The 23,462-nt window shown below is 44.4% G+C and overlaps 1 protein-coding gene across 1 annotated transcript in view; it reads left to right on the top strand.

The window, feature by feature from the left end:
• TIAM2 (T cell lymphoma invasion and metastasis 2) overlaps positions 1-23,462 on the top strand; it is a 530,409-nt gene that overhangs the window by 386,044 nt on the left and 120,903 nt on the right. Inside the window, 3 exon segments of the mRNA XM_025381328.1 lie at positions 12,628-12,671; positions 14,312-15,511; positions 22,115-22,550. Coding sequence (XP_025237113.1) covers positions 12,628-12,671; positions 14,312-15,511; positions 22,115-22,550 — 1,680 coding nt within the window.

Here is a 23,462-nt window from a genome sequence, read left to right as displayed (position 1 = left end):
ATGTTTCGTCTGCTTTGGATATGAAAAAATGTTAAATTTCTATAAATTAGGAAATTTAAACTATACCAACTAGTGTATGTGTGTATATATATGTGTGTGTGTGTGTGTGTGTGTGTGTGTGTGTGTATATATATATATATATATTTTTTTTTTTTTTTTCCTGAAAGTTTCTGTGAAGTTGTTAGCTAAAAATCTTATCAGGTTTGTTGTGAATACTCATATGAATTAAGGAAAATTTCAGCAATGATTGGTTAATTTACCTGCAGCCCTCAGGGACAATCTACATTGTAGCCTTAAGACATAGGTTTCTAAAAATGACTCTCCAACAAGGCAAAAACCCTCGTTGAAGTAGAATAGTTACACATTTTATGAGGATGGGGAAAGCACCTATTTAGACGAGGGGAAAAAATGTGTGGTTTAAGCCCTGTTCAGTTTTTAGCTTAAATGGAACAGTGCGTAATGAAGAAATGTTTTGCCAAGAATAACTTGGTACAATGACCGTGGTAGATTTTGGTTACAGAATGTGATTGGGGTTTAGGAGGACGATATCTGCTTCTGATTTACTGAAGCTCGGACCCTACATCCACGCAGGTTTCCGTAGTCAGCGAGTAGCTGTGTGGTTGCAGTCTGAGATTCCAGCGCATGATTCTGTTGAAGTTTTGATGGAAACCTTGGGAAGTGCATCCCCGGGCCTAAGCTTGCTCTTTGTGGAGTCGCTCAAGTTCAGAAAGGTTGAAAACGACAGGTTATTTAAAAGTCACGCCAACCGTTTTGAATCTCATGTTTATGAAAGTTACAAAAGAGGGCCATTTAAAAGACATGCTAACAGCTTTAGGTCTTTCGAATCTTTGGTCTGGTAGTCGCCAGAACAGGACCACGAGGTTTATAGAGGCCAGGATGTTGGACAAGTTTTAGCTGAGACTTGAAGTAGACGGGGGAGAAAGGGCAGAGTGGGACTGAACATTTGATATATTTAAAAAAAAAATATGTGCTTCAAAGAGCTGTGGTGAGAATGTGTAAAATGCATTTGAATAATTTCTAAAATAAAAAATAAGGAAAATATTTTATCTTATCCAGGATTATTTTATTTTAGACAATATTGATTCTGTAATTAAAAAAATTAAAAAACAAAGGCAGCCCCTGAACCAGAATAGGTTCAGAGAAGCTCCTTGATTTTGTAATTTTGCTTGAAAGTGTGTGTATGTTTAAATTCCCTGAAATATTTTCAGTTTCTGCGATGGCTCACGTATAGCCGGGCCACTGAATTTACTTGACATTCCAAAAACATACCAGTGATATTTGTGGGATTGCTGGTTTCACCATCTCTCTCATAAACTTAATGCTGTTAAAGTTGTCATATTCTCTCTCGTCCCCCTGCAGACGGAGTCTTGCTTTGTCGCCCAGGCTGGAATGCAGTGGCGCCATTTCGGCTCGCTGCAACCTCCGCCTCCTAGGCTCAAGCAATTCTCCTGTCTCAGCCTCCCAAGTAGCTGGAACTACAGGCATGTGCCACCATGCCTGGCTAATTTTTGCATTTATAGTAAAGATGGGGTTTCACCATGTTGATCAGGCTGGTCTCGAACACCTGACCTCAGGTGATCCACCCGCCTCGGCCTTCCAAAGTGCTGGGATTACAGGTGTGAGCCACCGTGCCTGGCTTTTCATATTCTGTCTTACTGATTCTCCAAATGCTTCATGGTTTATAATCTCTCTCCTTCTACACACAAGCTGATGAGCCCCTTTGGGAAGGGATGGTGCTGTCTCTTACACTTATGCCCCTCATGGTACCCAGCACAGTGCTTGGTATATGGGAGAGTCTCCAAACATTCGTGTCGAATTGTTGAGTGGAATTTTTACATTTCACTTCTTTTCCCCAAGTTTCTGCCAGTACTTTGAACATTTTCTTCCTGTGCCAACACTGCCGCCCACACTGACATTGAGTTATTGGCTATTGTGGACTCCTTTCCCAGAGGGTGTTCCAAAGTGTCCTGAGGTTGATGGTCATGCCGTGGTGTTTCTGGGAACAGTGGGTAGGGGAAGGGTGTAAAGGGGATGGGCAGGTGCCTGTCCAAGGTTCCCTTAGCTTCCCCTCCGTCAGCCTGCCTTTTCCCTCTCACCTCCTCCTCTCTCCAAACTTTGTCCCTGACCCTGGTGCTCAGGACCTGCACCCCCTTCACACCTTTCCCTGAAGAAGCTGGGATCTTTCTCCATGTATTCTCTCGTGGATTCAGTCCTTCAGGGATCCAGCAAGTGGTTATGGAGCACCGTGTCTTTGCACAAGCCATTTTCTGTTCCCTGGATTAAAGGCACATGCCACCACGTCCAGCTAATTTTTGTATTTTTAGTAGAGATGAGGTTTCACCATGTTGGCCAGGCCGGTCTTCAGCTCGACCTCAGGTGATCTGCCTGCCTCAGCCTCCCAAACTGCTGGGATTACAGGTGTGAGCCTCCATACCCGGCCCGATATTCAGTATTTTTCTATAGAATCATTCATAAAATGTTTTTGGTGGCTTCTTTAGCTTATGACCTATATTAAAACCTTTTTTTTTTTTTTTTTTTTTTTGAGGTGGAGTCTTGCTCTGTTGCCTAGGATGGAGTGCAGTGGCGTGATCTTGACTCACTGCAACTTTCGCCTCCCATTTTCAAGTAATTCTCCTACCTCAGCCTCCCAAGTAGCTGGAATTACAGGCACCTGCCACCACACCCAGCTAATGTTTGTATTGTTTTAGTGGAGAAGGGGTTTCACCATGTTGGCCAGGCTGGTCTCAAACTCCTGACCTCAGGTGATCCGCCTGCCTTGGCCTCTCACAGTGTTGTGATTGCAGGCATGAGCCACTGCGTATGGCCCTCTCTTTCCTTTCTTCATCTAATGGAATCCCACTCATCCTCCAAGACCCACTTGTTGGGTTGTCTTCCTTATTGGGTTGTTCCTAAATTTCCTGCAAAGAAGCTGAATGTCCAATGAATGTGTGTTTTTTTTTTTTTTTTTTTTTAGATTTGTGCAGTGCAAAAGGATGAAGCCCATGGGCCTAATCTGTGGTGTCCAGAGTGCACATTAATGATGGGCCATCTTAAAATTAAAAAAATCTGGTACTTACTGTCTCTATCCGAAGTGTTTGCCTTCGGGAATGACTTCCCTTCCCTTCCTTTCCCTTTCCCATTTTTTTTTTTTTCTTTTTTTTGGACGAAGTCTTGCTCTGTTGCTCAGGCTGGAGTGTAGTGGTGCAATCTCGGCTCACTACAACCTCCGCCTCCTGTGTTTAAGAGATTCTCCTGCCTCAGCCTCCCAAGTAGCTGGAATTACAGGTGCCTCCCACTATGCCCGGCTAATTTTTGTATTTTTAGTAGAGACAGGGTTTTTTTTTTTTTTTTTTTTTTTGAGACGGAGTCTTGCGCTGTGTCACCCAGGCTGGAGTGCAGTGGCGCGATCTCGGCTCACTGCAAGCTCCGCCTCCCAGGTTCACGCCATTCTCCTGCCTCAGCCTCCCGAGTAGCTGGGACTACAGGCGCCCGCCACCACGCCCGGCTAGTTTTTTGTATTTTTAGTAGAGACGGGGTTTCACCATGTTAGCCAGGATGGTCTCGATCTCCTGACCTCATGATCCACCCGCCTCGGCCTCCCAAAGTGCTGGGATTACAGGCTTGAGCCACCGCGCCCGGCCGAGACAGGGTTTTACCATGTTGGTCAGGCTGGTCTCAGACTCCTGACCTCATGTGATCCACCGGCCTCGGCCTCCCAAAGTGCTGGGATTACAGGTGTGAGCCAGTGCACCTGGCCTTGAGTTTTCTTTCTTTCTTTTTGAGTCAGAGTCTCACTTTGTCACCCAGGCTGGAGTGCAGTGGCACAACCTCCACTCACTGTAACCTCCGCCTCCCAGGTTCAAGTGATTCTCATGCCTCAGCCTCCTGAATAGCTGGGATTACAGGCGTGAGCCACCATAACTGGCTAATTTTTGTATTTTTGGTAGAGACGGATATCACCATGTTGGCCAGGCTGGTCTCAAACTCCTGTCCTCAAGTGATCTGCCTGCCTTGGCCTTCCAAAATGTTCGGATTACAGGTGTGAGCCACCGCGCCTGGCCAACAATGACTTTTCAAATGTTTTGAGACTCTTCAGAGCTTGGCTGTCCTTGGATTTTATTAGAATGGATGTCCCATTCTGACAAAACTACCTCTTGTGGTCTTATAAGTCAGGTTTTAAAACATTTTTTAAAAAATCATGACTCAAGAAGATATCATTTTACTTCCCAACCCAGTGTATTGACAAACACACAAGCACCCACAAGAATTTAGTTTCATGAAACAAATTTTACTCCTACTGGGATTCACTCATCTATTTTCTGTTCTGCTTATTCTCTCTTCTGTTCTATTTTGTTCTCTTCTATTCATTTAAAAATACTGGTATCAATTCACTGAATGGATTTCATGACCCAACAATGGGCCACGACCCATGGCTTGATCAGCCTTCCGTAAGCCATACTGCAGATGTTGGGATGTTTTCTAAAACAGGTGTGAGTGCCGAGATCCTCCTTGTGATAAATGGACTTACTAAGGTGATGAACTGGACAAAAAGCTGAGCTATTGTCTCTGTGGAATTTATGACTTTCCCCCTTGTTGAATACCAGCCATGCTTGTCAGCTGAGATCCTGCTCGGAGGGCATTCCTTGCTGCAGATGGGTCTATCTATTCATCTGTTAATATGCATTTGGAAGGAGTCCTGCTGAATTCAAAGACGACCAGTGAGGCCCAACAATGGAAGCTTAGCTTCTGAGGCCCTTCACAGCAGTTTGCTTTCTGCTCACTTTATTTGTAAGGATTACTCTTCCTAAGCATTGTTCCTATGGAGACCAGATGTTCCTTTTGCCTGCCTCCTTATATACATTGGGTTCAAGTCTTCTTGTGATTAGAAATGAGCTCCTTCAGGTCTTGGTATTCAGTTCATGCATTCTGAGTGTAGTTCATTGACTCAGGATGAGAGAAACAGATTCTGGCAGGATTTACACAGTTTATTAGTCAGTTTGGATCCCTGGCAGAGTTGAATGCTTTTGTTTTAGATTTTTAGGCACATTTGTCCTGTGTTTTAATATTTTTAGTCATAGAGACAATAATAAAACTTTAGAGCAGGATTTCTCAGCCTAGGAACTATTGGCATGTTAGGCCAGATAATTAATTATTTGTTGTGGCGAACTGTCCTGTATGTTGTATGAAGTTCAGTAGCATCCTCCAGCCTTAACCCACTAGGTGACAGTAGCAAACCCCAGTTGTGACAACCAAAAATATTCCTAAACATGCCAAATGTCCCTTGGGGGGACAAAATCGCCATAGTTGAGAATGACTGCTTTAAGGTTGTACGGGTTCAATGTACATTCAGGTTATTTTCTTACATTTTCTAACACGAGTATCTACTAATGAGAGTGTGTGGTTTGTGTCACTGGTTTTCTTTATATTTGATAGACTGCTTGCAAATTAGGTAGTTTTATATGCTGTCATAATTTGGGGGAATTGATCAAAATCAAATGCTAAAACCTAGAAGATTCTAAATTTATATCTATGTCTATATATAATGTTTAATTTAATAATAGGTAATGAAAAACCTGAAATGACAGTTTTAATAAGATCCAATGTCACAATATACAAAATCAGACTTTAAAATTTAATAATACTTTGTGTTGCATTATTGAATAATGAATAGGTAATAACAGACCTGAAACAGCAGTTATAATAAGATCTGATATCATAACATACAAAATTAGACTTATAACTACAAATTAATAATAGTACTCTGTTGCATTTCACAGTATTTTAGATGGTTTCACATATATTTCCACACTTGATTCTCAGTCTGTGAGGTAGTAGGGTAGATATTTTTATCCTCAAGTTGCAAATGAGGAAAATGAAATTCAGAAAGCGTGAGCAGTTTGCCCAAAGTCTCACATGCTATTTGAGAGACAGAAGCAGGGCTTAACCTGAGTTCACTGATGCAAACCAGACCAGAATTCGGAGACTCCTCTCCTTAGTGGTTAAAGCTGTCCCCTACCCTCCCCAAATAAAGAAAACCAAGTAGATATTGTTATGGTTAGTGATGGCTAGCCCTTTTGTTATCTGGCTCTTGTCACTATCTGAAGTATTTGCCTGGGACTAGGAGGAGGGTCCTAGTTTAGTATAAAAATCTCTCTGGAGCAACGTGAAGCCTGTTGGTATCTCCTGATAGTAGCACTTGCGCTTCCTCTCATGGTCTCGGCCAGCTGTAGATCTGCTTTTTTGCAGTGGCTCCGTTCTGTTTGCTCTCCCGGATCTGGGCCCCCGCCCTCCTCGCAGGCCTCTGCTCAGCACCATCTGCCCACCCAGAGGGTTTCCTCCTAGTCCCCTTCAGTTGCTCCATCTGGGCAGCCAGCTCAGGGCCTCAGTCCAAAGACAAAGCAGAGGCGGATGATTCTAGTTTTCTTTGCTATAAATGCCACACTACATGGAACTAGAGAATTTGGGAATCTGACTCATCCAATCAAGCCCAGGCTAAAGGCAAATGAAGGAAAGGTAAATCTCGAATTTCCTCCTGAAAGCTATTTTTCCCTGGGACTCAGTAGATGACAGTGGCTGTTGGGATTGTGATGGCATACTTAGGACATTCCTCCACATTGCTGCACACTTCTGGTGTGGTTATTGATCACACTTTTAAAAAAGAAAAACTTCCACTCTTTGTAATTTTAGCTTAGAGCATACTCATGTGAATGGCGATTGGGAGGGAATGAAGAATGGAAGGTAGGATTTTGGGGATTGGAGGGAATGGAGAATGGAAGGTAGGATTTTGGGAGATTGGGAGGAAATGGAGAATGGAAGGTGGGATTTTGGGGGATTGGGAGGGAATGGAGAATGGAAGGTAGGATTTTGGGGGATTGGGAGGGAATGGAGAATGGAAGGTAGGATTTTGGGGATTGGAGGGAATGGAGAATGGAAGGTGGGATTTTGGGGGATTGGGAGGAAATGGAGAATGGAAAGTGGGATTTTGGGGGATTGGGAGGGAATGGAGAATGGAAGGTGGGATTTTGGGGGATTGGGAGGGAATGAAGAATGGAAGGTAGGATTTGGGGGGATTGGGAGGAAATGGAGAATGGAAGGTGGGATTTTGGGAGATTGGGAGGAAATGGAGAATGGAAGGTGGGATTTTGGGGGATTGGAGGGAATGGAGAATGGAAGGTGGGATTTTGGGGGACTGGGAGGGAATGGAGAATGGAAGGTGGGATTTGGGGGATGGGGAGGGAATGAAGAATGGAAGGTAGGATTTGGGGGGCTTGGGAGGAAATGGAGAATGGAAGGTGGGATTTTGGGGGATTGGGAGGAAATGGAGAATGGAAGGTGGGATTTTGGGGGATTAGTGGAAATGGAGAATGGAAGGTAGGATTTGGGGGGATTAGTGGAAATGGAGAATGGAAGGTGGGATTTTGGGGATTGGAGGGAATGGAAGGTAGGATTTTGGGGGATTGGGAGGGAATGGAGAATGGAAGGTAGGATTTTGGGGGACTGGGAGGGAATGGAGAATGGAAGGTGGGATTTTGGGGGATTGGGAGGGAATGGAGAATGGAAAGTGAGATTTTGGGGGATTAGAGGGAATGGAGAATGGAAGGTGGGATTTTTGGGGATTGGGAGGGAATGCAGAATGGAAGGTAGAATTTTTTTTTTCCTAGGTCCATGTCATTGTGATTCAGTTTTTTAAAATTCCAATATTTATTATAATTGTCCTGTAAATAAAATATAATTATAAAAAAATTTGTACACAGCATAAAATGTTTGCTAAGTGTACGCACTCTTGGTGCCACATTATTCCAGAGTAACTTCACTTAAATTACGTCTCTTCCAGCCCTGGGCCTTGCCACATATTGTTATAGCTCATACCCATTCCCGCAGGTTAGAATACCTTCACAGGGGTTACTGCGGGTGACTATACCTATCGGTACTTTTGCTATTTGTAAACATCAGGCCCTTTTGAAGTACTTTTTTAAAAAAAGAGTTTACATGAAATCTGTTTTTTTTTTTTTTTTTAAATTTTCAGCCCCCTTTCTATTAACTAAAATAGTTTATAAACTGGAATATCATAAAATTCCTTTAATAAAGGAGTCAGGGGGCCAGAGGTTACTGAACATTTGCCTTAAATATTCCCTTGCTTCCAGACAAAAATCATAGCTGAAGCATGACAGATAAATATCTGTTCAACTTGTCAAACTCCTCGGGGACAATAATTACTTAGCTTCCCTCAGGGATTATCCTTCCTGTCAATAAATTTCTCATAAATATTGAATAAATTTTTCCTCCTACAGTTTAAGGCTGTTTTTTTTGTTTTTTGTTTTTTCCCTGCCAGGACTGATCCAACGTTGCACATTTTGTCAGCATTGTGCACATGTGAAAATGCATGTTGTTCTATACCGTTGTCACTCCCTGTTTGCTTTTCTCTCTCTTAATTATGGAAACGTATCCTTGTGAGTTGATACACCAGTCTTTCTGTCATACCCAGTAAGGAGGATTCCCGCCCTTGGTCTGGGGTCCGCATCAACTGTGTAGCACATGAATTGCTGTCACAGGTGTCTGCTGAGTGCTTACGTGAGCCTCCAGGTGCTAGGGCTTGAGTGCACAGCGTCCAGTAGAGGATGGGGTCTCCTGTGTTTTTAGAAATATCCCACGAAATAAAACAATTAAGCTATTTAATTGCAAAAGTAGTCAGATGAGCTTAGGTTCTAACCTGCCGCTGGGCAGAAACTTCCACCTGGGAGCGATTCTGAGGCTTTGAATTCTGACCTCTTTGTGTGTCCATGAGCCGCTGACACAGTTGGCCACTTAATCGCAGTTTTGTGCGCTGGTTTTGGTGAACTCAGGGCCTGTGCTGTGTGTGCTGCAGCTCAGGAGGGCTGACAAAGAGAGGTGGCTGAGGAGTGAGAGGCCGGGAGCCTTTCGCCTCCAGTGTCATCGCTGGACCTTGGTCTTTACGAAAGGAAACAAATGAAGGCTCACTCTGATCCACTTGCTGTGACAGTCTGAGTGGCAGCAGCCAGCAGCTTCTCTGGCCATTTGTAGTTCCCTCAGTTAAAAAAATGAAAGGGTAGCTGAGGTAGAGCAGTGGCTCGGGTTTTGAACTTTATTTATTTATTATTATCATCATCATTTTTGAGAGAGAGTTGACAGTTTTGCTGTGTCTGTTGCCCAGGCTGGAGTCCAGTGGCTTGATCTCAGCTCACTGCAATCTGTGCCTCCCGATTCAAGCAATTCTCCCACCTCAGCCTCCCAAGTAGCTGGGATTACAGGTGTGTGCCACCACACTCGGCTAATTTTTTTGTAGTTTTAGTAGAGATGAAGTTTCACCATTTTGGCCAGGCTGGTCTCGAACTCCTGGGCTGAAGTGATCCATCTGCCTGGGCTTCCCAAAGTGCTGGGATTATAGGCTTGAGCCACCATGCCCAGCCAGGTTTTGAACTGTTTTTTTTCTTTTAAGATGGAGTTTCACTCTTGTTGCCCAGGCTGGAGTGCAATGGCGCAATCTTGGCTCACCGCAACCTCTGCCTCTGGCGTTTAAGTGATTCTCTTGCCTAAGCCTCCTGAGTAGCTGGGATTACAGGCATGCACCACCGTGCCTGGCTAATTTTGTATTTTTAGTAAAGATGGGGTTTCTCCATGTTGGTCAGGCTGGTCTCGAACTCCTAACCTCAGGTGATCTGCCCCGCCTCGGCCTCCCAAAGTGCTGGGATTACAGGCGTGAGCCACCGCGCCCAACCGGTTTTGGACTTTTAAAAGATGGGCTTCTTGTGGTCCAGCCCCATGTGTGAGATGGGGCCAGGTTCTAGTGGCAAGTCTAGCGGTTGCTATCCCCTTTTTAGATGTGTGGCACAGCTGCCTACTGAAAGGTAGGGGGTTGGCAGCATAGCAGGCACCTCAGTCCTCATTAATTAGAGGCTGAGCTATTGGATTTCTGGCTGATGGCCAAGTGGAAAATGTATTTAACTTTATTTTTTTATTTTAAAATGTATCTGTGTGGATAGACTCAGGCAGGAGATTTGTCTTTGGCTTTGTTAGAAGAATCTAGCTCTGGTGTCTTGCTTCTCCTCCCACTAACTGTAAAAGTCACCACTGAGGCTGGGTGTGGTGCCTCACGCCTGTAATCCCAGCACTTTGGGAGGCCGAGGCGGGTGGATCACCTGAGGTCAGGAGTTCGAGACCAGCCTGGCTAACATTGCAAAACCCCGTCTCTACTAAAAATACAAAAATTAGCCGGGTGTGGTGGCGGGCACCTGTAATCCCAGCTACTTGGGAGGCTGAGGCAGGGAAATCACTTGAACCTGGGAGGCAGAGGTTGCAGTGAGTCGAGATTGCACTGCTGTACTCCAGCCTGGGTAACAGAGTGAGACTCTGTCTCAAAAAAAAAAAAGTTGCCATTGAATCCTCCTAAGAAGATATACAATACAATAGCCAATAAGCACATGAAAAAGATGGTTCAATATCACTTATCATTAGAGAAATGAAAATGAAACCCATAATGAGATATGTCCATTAGGATGACTACTGTCAAAAAACAGAAAATAGCAAGCATGGGTGAGGATGTGGAGGAATTGGAACTCTGCTGCACTGTTGGTGAGCATGTCAAATGGTGCAGCTGTTGTGGAAAACAGTATGGCGGTTCCTTAAAGAATTAAAAATAGGGCTGGGCACGGTGGCTCATGCCTGTAATCCCAGCACTTTGGGAGGCCAAGGTGGGTGGATCACTTGAGGCTGGAAGTTCGAGACCAGCCTGGCCAACACAGTGAAGCCCTGTCTCTACTAAAAATACAAAAATTACCTGGCGTAATGGTGTGCGCCTATAATCACAGCTACCTGAGAGGCTGAGGCAAGAGAATCACTTGAACCTAGGAGGCGGAGGTTGCAGTGAGTCGAGATTGTGCCACTGCGCTCCAGCCTGGATGACAGAGAAGACTTTATCTCCAAAAAGAAAAAGAAGAAGAATTAAAAATAGAATAACCTAATGCTATTGCATTTCCATACTTCTGGGTGTATATCCCGAAAAATTGAAAGCAGGGTCTGGAAGGGATAAACACCCATGTTCATAGCAGCATTATTCATAATAGCCAAGAGGTGGAAGCAACTCAAGTGTCTCTCCATGGGATGGATGAATAAACAAAATGCGGCATATCTATATAATAGAATGCTATTCAGCCTTAACAAGGAAGGAAAGTATGACATCTGCTACCACAGGGATGAAACTTGAGGGCATTATACTAAGTGAAATAAGCCAGTTGCAAAAAGACAAATACTTTCACTTACATGCGGTATCTAGAGTCCTCAAATTCATAGAGACAGAAAGTAGAGTGACAGTTGCCAGGGGCTGTGGGACTGGGGAGTTGCTGTTTAATGGGTGCAGAGTTTCTGTTCTGCAAGATGGAAAGAGTTTGGAAGATGGATGTTGGTGATGGTTGTATAACAGTGTACTTACTGCTGCCCTGTACATTTAAAAATGGGTAAGATGGGCTGGGAGCAGTGGCTCACGCTTGTAATCCCAGTATTTTGGAAGGCTGAGGTGGGCAGAGCACCTGAGGTTGGGAGTTCGAGACCAGTCTGACCAACATGGGGAAACCCCGTCTCTACTAAAAGTACAAAATTAGCTGGGCGTGGTGGCTCATGCCTGTAATCCCAGCTATTCGGGAGGCTGAGGCAGGAGAATCGCTTGAACCCAGGAGGCAGAGGTTGTGGTAAGCCGAGATCGCGCCACTGCACACCTGCCTGGGCAACAAGAGCAAAACTCTGTCTCAAAAAATAATAAGAATAATAAAAATAAATAAAATAAAATAAAAGGGTAAGATGAAAAATGTTATGTTATCCATGTTTGTTTGACCACAATTACAAATAAACATTTCTTTTTTTAAAAGGAACAAAAACTCACTATTAAGCCCTCACCCCTCTGCTTCCCGTGACTGTGGCTTCGTATCCAGCAGTGAGCACGGCCAGAGGGAGCCTCTCCGTCTCAGCCAGTCCTCCTCCCTTTCGGAAGCCCTGCCTTATCCCTCAGGGGGGGCCTCTTGCCCCTACTAACATGTGCTTAAGAAAGCTTTTAATCTCATTCATGGGGTCAACGTCTACAAGCTAAATTATTTTAGCCAAGGACTATTCAGTGTGATGTTACATTTTGGGCTGTGTTTTTACTGCTTGGTCAAATAGAGAACAAGGGCCACCTCTCGTCACGCCAGCCCGACGCTCCTGCAGCCCTGTGAGACTGAGAGTTGTTTTCCTGGTCGTGGTGACAGATGAGCCACGCATGACTCACTGGAGCGGTCTCCCCTGAAACAAAGGCATGCATTTGACTGCAGACTGGGTGTTGAGTCGGTGGCCTTTGCGAGACTGGATGGGCAGTTCTGGCTTCAGATGACCCTGATGAATCACACGGTTCACAGACGTTTCACTTATTACCTTGACAGTGACCCTGGACACCAGTTGTTTCTTCTTATAATTTGTGTTAAACCATCCTTTTGACTTTGTGGGAGCTTAGAGTAAAACGCTTCACAGAGGTTTCTTGCATTTCTGTTTTTCAGGCTCACTTCATGGACTCACTTTGCGTGCTTGTTAAATGTGCTGCGTTGCTCCCAAGACCATGTAAAGCCTACTGACCACTAATCTCCCTCAGAGCAGAAACTAGACTTCAGGTAAACCCAACCCATGCGCCTTGGGGGTCATGTCAAGTTGCATGACTGTGATTAAGGTAATAAGTAAAGATTTAATTATTTGGGCTAGTGGTTTTGATTTTAAAATATTTGATAATTACCACCAAAGAAAAGTCAATCCATTTAACTTCTGTTTTGTGGCTACACATTCTTAGATATAAAAGAATTAAAAATAAACAGCCTACTAAATATATCTGGAGACTTCACCAGAAGAGCACCACTTCCAGCTGACCTAAAATAGTGATATACTGGTTTGAGTGAGAAACTAGCTGGATATGGTGGCCTGTGCCTATAGTTCCAGCTACGTGGGAGGCTGAGGCAGGAGAATCCCTTGAGCCCTGGGGTTTGAAACCGGCCTGGGCAACATAGCAAGATCCCACCTCAAAAATATTATTTCAGAATCAAAAGAGATGGTTTCTTCTTTCCTCCCTCCCTCCCTCCTTCCCTCTCCCCCTTTTCACTTTGAGTTTGGCTTAAATAATAGATTCCTTGAGCAAACTGAGGTTTTTACAAGGAAGTAAGAGTCTAAATTAAATTTTTCTGATGCCCTTATTCTAAGTCAGCTTCATACTTACTTCTCTCATCATATTCTAAAGTGAAGACACCTGAAGTCTTTAGAAAAGCTCTAGAGATTAGTTTTATTAAAATGTTTTTCTTTCCCAAATGAGAGCTCGTATTTTTTCCCCCGTTTTTCATCTCAGCCTCATTTTTGAGGACTTGCAGCCGTTTTTCTTTTGTGGTATTCCTAGAGCCCCAACAGAGCCTGGCACTTGGTGTCATGTTATAAAAATATGGTAGTTTTTGAGCAAAAATCTCTCAAAATACTATGGAGAGATGTTAGCTCTACCAGTAGTTTATGTACAATGAAAATGTATCTCTCTGATCACTGAAATCTATGTATTTAGACTGACAGAATAAAGATACTTTCCCTGATTTTTCTCTTTAAGAATCATTAATTTGGTCTGGTGTGGTGGCTCACACCTGTGATGCTAGCACTTTGGGAGGCCGAGGCAAGAGAATCTCTTGAGCCCTGGAGTTCAAGACCAGCCTGGAGCAACAGAGTGAGACCCCGTATCTTTAAAAAAAAAAAAAAAAAAAAAAGCCTGAGTTTGAGCGTGGTAGCACGTGCCTATAGTCCCAGCTGCTTGGGAAGCTAAGGCAGGAGGATCACTTGAGCCTAGGAAGTTGAGGCTGCAGTGAGCCGTGACTGCAGCACTGCACTCCAGCGTGGATGATAACAGTGAGACCCTGTCTCAGAAAAACAAAAACCAAAAAACAAACAAAAAATCATTAGTTCAAAGTCTCCCAACACCAAACCTGAAGCAGATCTTTCTCATAAGCTGATTTTTATGCCTGTTCAAATTTCTAAATTAATATTGTCTAATGAATAATGTCTTTAAAATAACTAGCAGACAAGTGTGCAGTGTTGTCTGTCTAGCTAATGAGCAGCCTCTCAAAATAAGGAGAGCCTGTTCTACTGACTGACTCTTGTCCCTACTCCTTTGAGTCCTTCCAGGCACTAAAGTTGCTGTGTAATATGCAGCACATTCTTTTTAAAAGTTCTGTCATAATGGAGTGTAATTTAGGCCACGGTCTTACTGATGCAACTGTTCTTAATTTAGGTTAAAATGGGCAACTCCGAGAGTCAGTACACCCTTCAAGGATCTAAAAATCATAGCAATACTATCACTGGTGCTAAGCAAATTCCTTGCTCCCTGAAAATACGTGGGATTCATGCAAAAGAGGAAAAGTCATTGCATGGATGGGGTCACGGAAGCAGTGGAGCAGGTTACAAGTCCAGGTCCCTGGCCCGAAGCTGCCTTTCTCACTTTAAGAGTAACCAGCCTTACGCATCCAGACTCGGTGGCTCCACGTGCAAGGTCTCCAGAGGCGTTGCCTACTCCACGCACAGGACAAATGCCCCAGGGAAGGATTTCCAGGGCATCAGTGCTGCTTTCTCAACTGAGAACGGCTTCCACTCTGTTGGCCATGAGCCGGCAGATAACCACATCACCTCCAGAGACTGCAACGGACACCTTCTCAACTGCTACGGGAGGAATGAGAGCGTTGCCTCCACCCCGCCGGGCGAAGACCGCAAGAGCCCCAGAGTGCTCATCAAAACGCTGGGGAAGCTGGATGGGTGTTTAAGGGTCGAGTTCCACAATGGTGGCAACCCCAGCAAAGTGCCTGCAGAGGACTCCAGTGAGCCGGTGCAGCTGCTGAGGTACTCACCTACCTTAGCATCAGAAACCTCCCCAGTGCCTGAAGCCAGGAGGGGGTCCAGCGCCGATTCCCTGCCCAGCCATCGCCCCTCTCCCACGGACTCTCGCCTGCGGTCCAGCAAAGGCAGCTCCCTGAGTTCTGAGTCATCCTGGTACGACTCCCCTTGGGGCAACGCTGGAGAGCTGAGCGAGGCTGAGGGCTCCTTCCTGGCCCCCGGCATGCCTGACCCCAGCCTCCATGCCAGCTTCCCACCTGGTGATGCCAAAAAGCCTTTCAACCAAAGCTCTTCCCTCTCCTCCCTTCGGGAACTGTACAAAGATGCCAACTTGGGGAGCCTGTCCCCCTCAGGTATCCGTCTTTCTGATGAATACATGGGCACGCACGCCAGCCTGAGCAACCGCGTCTCTTTTGCCTCTGACATTGATGTGCCCTCCAGGGTGGCACACAGGGACCCCGTCCAGTACAGTTCCTTCACTCTCCCATGTCGGAAGCCCAAAGCCTTAGTTGAGGATACTGCAAAGAAGGACTCCCTCAAAGCCAGGATGCGACGGATCAGTGACTGGACGGGAAGCCTCTCAAGGAAGAAAAGGAAACTCCAGGTGAGTGTACCTTAGAGCAGAGGGAAAGGTCCCCACAGTTTCCCCATCTGGAGAAGGGGAAGGTTAGTAGAAGCCACCATAGAGTGTTGTCGGGGTGCTTAAATGATCTGGCAAAAGTGAAGAGTTCAGTGGAAAGCCTGGCTTATCTCATTTTCAGGTGTGGGTTTGTTTTTTCTTTTGCTTCAGATATTTTCACTTTTAGCTGACAACTTTAATCTTCCCGTGTCTTAGTCAGCTTGGGCTGCAAACAAAATACCACAGACTGGGTGGTTTAATCAACAGATATCTATTTGTCATAATTCTGGAAGTCAGAGGTCAGAGTACCAGTGTGGTCCAGTTCTGGGGAGGGCTCTCTTCCTGGCTTCAGACGGCCGCCTTCTTGCTGTGTCCTCACACAGCAGAGAGAGCGGGAGGTCTGGGCTCCTTTCTTCTTCTTATAAGGACCCTAATCCCATTATGGGAACTCTACCCTCTTGACCCCCTCTAAACCAATTACCTTTCAAAGGTGTCAGTCAAATACCATCCACTGGTAGTTAAAGCCTCAACATGGATTTTGGGGAGGGGGGAAACAAATGTTCAGTCAATAGCATTCTGGTTCTGTGTATGTCCCCGCACTCTTGCCTGCACTCCACAGGCCTAATCTTAAGACTTGGCCATAGCCGGGCGCGGCAGCTCACGCCTGTCATCCCAGCACTTGGGGATGCCAAAGCGGGCAGATCACTTGAGGCCAGGAGTTTGAGACCAGTGTGGCCAACATGGCAAAACCCTGTCTCTACCCAAAATACAAAAATTAGTCTGGCGTGTTGGTGGGTGCCTGTAGTCCCAGCTACTTGGGAGGCTGAGGCAGGAGAACCACTTGAACCTGGGAGGCAGAGGTTGCAGTGAGCCGAGATCACGCCTGGGCAACAGAGACTCTGTCTTTAAAAGAAAAAAGTAAGTAGAGTTGGAGAGAATTCCTGAAATAATTGGCTATCTGAGAATTTTACTAGACTTCATTCTTACAATCCAAACAAAACAGATGAGATTGTCATTATTTTTGGTTGAGTAGGCATGTTAAATTTGATATTACTCTGATTAAATTAAAATTTCTATGCTTAAGTTGGTACATCAAAAAAAAAAAGTTGATGATATATCTACAGTGTAATCTTTTTTTTTTTTTTTTTTCCTGAGACAGAGTATCGCTGTGTTGCCCAGGCTGGAGTGCAGTGCAGTGGTGCGATCTTGGCTCACTGCAACCTCTGCTTCCTGTGTTCAAGCGATTCTGCTGCCTCAGCCTCCCAAGTAGCTGGCATTACAGGTGTGCACCACCACGCCCGGCTAATTTTTGCATTTTTAGTAGAGACGGGGTTTCACCATGTTGGCCAGGCTGGTCTGAAACTCTTGACCTCAGGTAATCCTCCTGCCATGGCCTCCCAACGTGCTGGGATTACAAGCATGAGTCACCACGTCCGGCCTCTGTGTGTAATCTTCACCTCCTCATGGAGATAGCTAACGGCATCCTGAAAATATCTTGTACCTAAGTGCATGTAATAGAAAAATATATATACTGATAAAACTGATAAAATAAGAATCGTGTATATACTTCTGTATCATGGCATGTAGAGTTTGACTGGGGGAGCAAAGCGGCTTATCCACCAGGAAGAAAAGTGATAGTTTGCCTTTTTAGGTAACTAGAGGTGATTGCTAGATTTTCAGTTTGTTGTTGTTTTGTTACATGTTTTTATTTTTTATTTGTAGAGGGGAGAAGCTTCTTTTAAAATTACTCTGCATAAATACTGGAGTTGAAGGGAATTTGTGTGGGCAATTAGTCTCTAGCAAAATTGCATCCTAGATAGACAGAAAATTATAAAATTACATTAATTATATGGAGATTTAGGGGTGGAAAATAATATAACTTTTTTGAGTAGATTGCTTCAGATTTAAAAGTTTGACATTCATTACTTACTTCTGATGCATAGTGTGTCTGCCTCCACCACCCCCTCCTGTGCTGGGCTTGGGTTCTCCCTCCTCCTCCTTCACACAGAGATGAAGAACAGATGATCAGCATCCTGTTTTCAGGACCTCTTCATGTCCCTGAATACATTGTAGTAATTTGTATAGTGATTTTACTCCTGGATCATCACTTTTTCAGACTAAACCATGAAATAGTAGAGATTTCCTTGACTCTTTTCTCTCAGTTCCCATTTCCTAAACAACTGATCCCAGCTGAGCATAATGGAAGACGCAGCTTTTGCTTACTCGAGGGCGCAGTCCCAGGTGGACAACGTCCACACCTTTTTGATTCAAGTGTCATGGTGCCGACCTGTGTTCAGCTGTCATCTACTGTGTCCCCTAGTTGGTGGTGGCATCGAGCCAATGATCTGCATCTCTTATGTGCACTCAGTGTGTTGCTCATCTGTGTATGTGGCCTGGCTACACGTGGCTCTGCAAAGCCTCCTGCAGTGTCAGTTCCCACTCGGTTCAGAAGTCGACCAGTTGCTGCTGTGTATGAATCATTCTGTCATGGGCTGAGTGACCCTCCTTGCCTCTCCTGCCCACGGGAACTGGGTCTCCTTCAATTCTGCATTGTCCAAAAACTTAACTCTGAACTGTGTGCCTGTAGAGTTAAAAACAAACTGGTTAGGGCTGGGCGCGGTGGCTCACGCCTGTCATCCCAGCACTTTGGGAGGCTGAGGCAGGCAGATCACTGGAGGTCAGGAGTTCGAGACAAACCTGGCCAACTTGGCGAAATCCCATCTCTAATGAAAATTAGCTGGGCATGCTGGCATGTGCCTGTTAGTCCCACTACTTGGGAGGCAGAGGCAGGAGAATGGCTTGAACCCGGGAGGTAGAGGTTGCAGTGAGCTGAGATCACATCAGCGCACTCCAGCCTGGGCAACAGAGTGAGACTCCATCTCAACAACAAACAAACAAACAAGCAAACAAACTAACTGGTTAGAATCAAAGAATTAGAATTTTATTATTATTATTTTTTTTTGAGAGAGTCTAGCTCTGTTAAAAAAAGTACCTGCTTAGCAAATTTTAACCATAGAATATATTATTATTCACTGTAGTCACCATAATTGACCTTAGCGCTCCAGAACTCATTCCTCCTGCAAAGCTGAAGCTTTGTACCCTTTGAGCAGCACCTTCCCATTTCCCTCTCTTGCCCCTGGCAACCACCATTGTACTCTCTGCTTTGATGAGATGGACTATTTCATATTCCACGTATAGGTGGAATCTTGCAGTACATGTCTTTCTGTAGAGTGACATCCCTGAGTTTTTACTCTTTTTTTTTTTTTTTGAGATGGAGTCTCACTCTTGTTGCCCAGGCTGGAGTGCAGTGGCGCCATGTTGGCTCACTCAAGCGATTCTCCTGCCTCAGCACCTGAGTAGCTGGGATTACAGGCGTCCGTCACCACGCCCGGCTAATTTTGTGTTTTTAGTAGAGACAGGGTTCTCCACGTTGGTCAGGCTGGTCTTGAACTCCCGACCTCAGGTGATCCGCCTGCCTCGGCCTCACAAAGTGCAGGGATAACTGGTGTGAGCCACTGCGCCTGGCCTAAGTTTCTACTCTTGAGTCTTTACTCATCTCCACACTGCTGTACTGCCCTGGTCATCAAGTTACATTAGTCCTTGTTTCTGATTATTCGATTTGGTGGAAGTGAAGTCATTTGTATGGAAATGGAAATCATATGATTTGTGTATATATATAGCAGCCACCTTAGTTTCATCCACGTAACACAGTGATTAAGAATTCTTGCCGAACCTATTTAAAGACATTCTATATTTTTTAAAGGCTCTTTTTTATTAGCCTGAAAATTAGTCACTGGCTATTAGGATTCTAGATAAAAAGATTTAGAAATTAATATTAGAGACTGGGAGAGTTCATACTACGTATAAGAATCAGTTATAAATGCTAAAATGCATTCCCCCCACCCCCGCCATTTCTGACAAAGTAAAATCCTTGCTTTGCTGTGGTTAGACATGTAAAAGTTGCCACTGTAACTTGAGAAGCAGTGTCAAGAGTGTGTGTAGGTCACACTTAACTTTGGGACTTTTGTGCCTTTCTCTGGCAGAGTTGTGCTTGTTTTGAAGCATTCCATCATGGCCCTGGCAGGGTGTCAGAGGTAATTCCAGTGTTTTTGGGTTATGAGTCAGAGGGATATATTTATCGCTGAGATAATGTTAATACTAGCTAGATGAGAAGTGTTTCTTCACCTTTCCTGCCTTAGCCTCCCAAGTAGCTGGGACTACAGGCGCCCGCCACCACACCTGGCTAATTTTTTGTATTTTTAGTAGAGACGGGGTTTTACCATGTTAGCCAGGATAGTCTCGATCTCCTGACCTCATGATCCGCTCACCTCAGCCTCCCAAGTAATTGCTTGCTGGGATTATAGGCGTGAGCCACCGAGCCCAGCCAGGAGTTTTTGAAAAGCAACAAAGTGAGAATTAAAAAAAAAAAAAACTCTTAAGTATTTCAAAAGTTTCCTGTCCAAGTGACTCACAGTAGCTGGTTTATTTGCTCTGTTATACATAAGCATCAGTGTATAAATATGACTGGAGATCCTGTGTAAATGGTGACAAATCATATTTCCATTTGTAATATCTGCTTGGGGTGCAGTTGTTCACAGCTCCTGGGTATTTGGAAGTACTCTCCAGTTGTGTGATCATTCTCTTACAAGACAGCAAGTAATTGCAACTTGATTTTTGGATGAAATTTCTGAAAAGCAAACCTCTCTACACAATGTAATATTCAAAATAAGACCTTTAGTCAATGGTCCTTGACCCAGTTTTCCATTATTTTTATTTTAATGCATATGAAAATATAATCGAAAGCCCACTAGCAGCTGAGTAGTCTTGAGTGTGCTTGGCGTCTCTGCAGGGTTATCTTCATTTAAGCCGTAAATGCTGAACGTCAGTGCCTTTTGAGTCAGAAGTTAAGCTCACTTTATGCTGAAAATTTTAATTAATGCCATTTACCAGTGAATAGCCTGTATGCAAATTATTTTTCTTGAGTGACTAGACTTCTAATCCAGATATTAGAGAAATGTCTTCGTGTTTTCAGCTCTGTGCATGGCCAGCTTGATGTTCAATGCACCAGTCCTCACAGGGAGCAACGGTATTATATAAGTATGAATTGTATTTAGAGCTGCCTGTGTTTGATTTTTGTGTTGGAATAAATACTACAGTTAAGAATCATGTCTTTGATGTCTCCAGTACCGAGAATAAAATAGGTACTCAGATGAACGGATGCGAATGAATAAATAAGTATATTTTTTCATGAAAGTAATTATCAAATTAAGAAAGAAATATTAATTATGAAAAAAACTGACTGGGCTCGGTGGCTCATGCCTGTAATCCCAGCACTTTGGGAGACCGAGGTGGGCGGATCACCTGAGGTTGGGAGTTTGAGACCAGCCTGACCAACATGGAGAAACCCGGTCTCTTCTAAAAATGCAAAATTAGCTGAGCATGGTGGTGCATGCCTGTAATCCCAGCTACTTGGGAGGCTGAGGCAGGAGAATCACTTGAACCTGGGAGGCGGAGGTTGCAGTGGGTTGAGATTGCGCCATTGCACTCCAACCTGAGCAACAAGAGCAAAACTCCATCTAAAAAAAAAAAAAAGAAAAAAAAGAAAAAAAAAAGCTATAGTTACTAGCCAGTACCCTTCATAGATAGGGAATCCTAAGTGTATTATTATTATTATCATTATTATTATTATTATTATTGTTATTTTTGAGATGGAATTTCGCTCTTGTTGCCGAGGCTAGAGTACAATGGTGCGAACTCGGTTCACAGCATCCTTCGCCTCCCAGGTTCAGGTGATTCTCTTGCCTCAACCTCCCAAGTAGCTGGGGTTACAGGTGCTCACCGCCATGCCCGGCTAATTTTTGTATTTTTAGTAGAGACAGGGTTTCACCATGTTGGCCAGGCTGGTCTCCAACTCCCGGCCTCAGGTGATCCACCTGCCTCGGCCTCCCAAAGTGCTAGAATTACAGGCATGAGCCACCTTACCACCTATTATTTTTACTATATGAACTGTGAAAATAAGATACTAGAGATCTCAAAGTCTAGAAGTCTAGACCTGGGCACTTGGCCAGAAGCTGGGGACTATAGGGAGAGGAAGAGAAGTTTTTGGGTTTTGTGTAACAATACTGAGTCCCTATCTTCCCCACCCTGCCCTGGTACTAGTAATTTTCTAGTTTACCTTTCAAATGATCCCGGGGAAAAATAAATTGCAAGAATATGAATTCTTTCCTGGAAGATACTGATTCATGGTTAGCAATGAAGAAGGAAATATCATTCTGGTAATCTTCACTAGTGTGTTGTAAACATACTAATTTCTCGACGCTAAGCATAGGTTAGATTTAGGAGAGCCCTTGGTGTTTTATTTACCTCTTTAGGTGCTAACTCTACCGGATATAAGTTGGCTTAGGCAACACTATTTTAAAAATTCTTTCTGGTATGAAGACTTGATGGTTAAAGATGTATTTTTGTCATCAGAATCTTGTTTTGCATTATATTATTAGCAGCCACCGATATTCCACTTATGCTGTGTTCAAGAAGGGATGCTTTGGATAGCTGTCAGCTCTGATGGGTGACCTTGTGTGTTTCTCACAGGAGCCGAGGTCCAAGGAGGGCAGTGACTACTTTGACAGTCGCTCCGATGGACTGAATACAGATGTACAGGGGCCCTCCCAGGCGTCTGCTTTTCTGTGGTCAGGGGGTTCTGCTCAGATCCTGTCTCAGAGAAGTGAATCCACGCATGCAATTGGCAGCGATCCCCTCCGACAGAACATTTATGAGAATTTCATGCGAGAGTTGGAAATGAGCAGGACCAACACTGAGAACATAGAAACGTCTACAGAAACCGCCGAGTCCAGCAGCGAGTCGCTCAGCTCTCTGGAACAGCTGGATCTGCTCTTTGAGAAGGAACAGGGGGTGGTCCGGAAAGCTGGGTGGCTCTTCTTCAAGCCCCTGGTCACTGTGCAGAAGGAAAGGAAGCTCGAGCTGGTGGCACGAAGGAAATGGAAACAGTACTGGGTAACGCTGAAAGGTGAGTGCACTGTCACCTGCTGAGGCCACTGGGAATCGTTTCCTCCAGCCACGTTCTTTCCCAGGAAGTGCCAAGAGTCTAGCATTGATGTGAGTTCACATGAGGGGTTTGACACCGGATCCATGGCCTGCCTTACTGCAGATACTTTCTCACACCTGTGAAATAGGTTTTACCTACTATTCACATGCATTATGCAGTTCAATAAATAATTATTGGATTTTTTACTTATTTTTATTCTTTTTGAGACAGAGTCTTGCTTTGTTGCCCAGGCTGGAGTGCAATGGCGCGATCTCAGCTCACTGCAAACTCTGCCTCCCAGGCTGAAGCAATTCTCGTGCCTCAGATTGTTACAAGTAGCTGGAATTACAGGTGTGCGCCACCACACCTGGCTAATTTTTGTCTAATTTTTAGTAGAGACGGGGATTCATCATGTTGACCAGGCTACTCTCATAACTCCTGACCTTAAGCAGTTTGTTCACCTTGGCCTCCCAAAGTGCTGGGATTACAGGCACGAGCCACCGCACCCGGCCTCATGTAATGATTGGATTTAATACTTACTGCTTATTTTATAGGTATGCCTGTACTGTCTGTGATAGTTTTGCTGGATTTGGAGAAAAAAAAGTAAATAACCAAAGGTAGTTTAGTTATTTGGAAGGCAGCTTCTGAGTTTCACATTCTGTACATGTTCAGAACTCCAAAGAGGTTTTCTTTCCAGCTTGTGCAACTAAGAATATCATCTGGATTATTGATTTGTCATTCCAGCTTTATGAACAAAGCCTACTTGTTGTCGTCACTAACAAGTGCAGCTGTCTTTTTTTTTTATTATACTTTAAGTTCTAGGGTACATGTGCACAATGTGCATGCAGGTTTGTTACATAGGTATACGTGTGCCATGTTGGTTTGCTGCACGCA

This window comes from Theropithecus gelada, chromosome 4 (genome assembly GCF_003255815.1).
Source record: "Theropithecus gelada isolate Dixy chromosome 4, Tgel_1.0, whole genome shotgun sequence".
Classification (NCBI taxonomy): domain Eukaryota; kingdom Metazoa; phylum Chordata; class Mammalia; order Primates; family Cercopithecidae; genus Theropithecus; species Theropithecus gelada.
The sequence above is the reverse complement of the archived record's forward strand: the minus strand, read 5'-3'. Positions and strand labels throughout refer to the sequence as shown.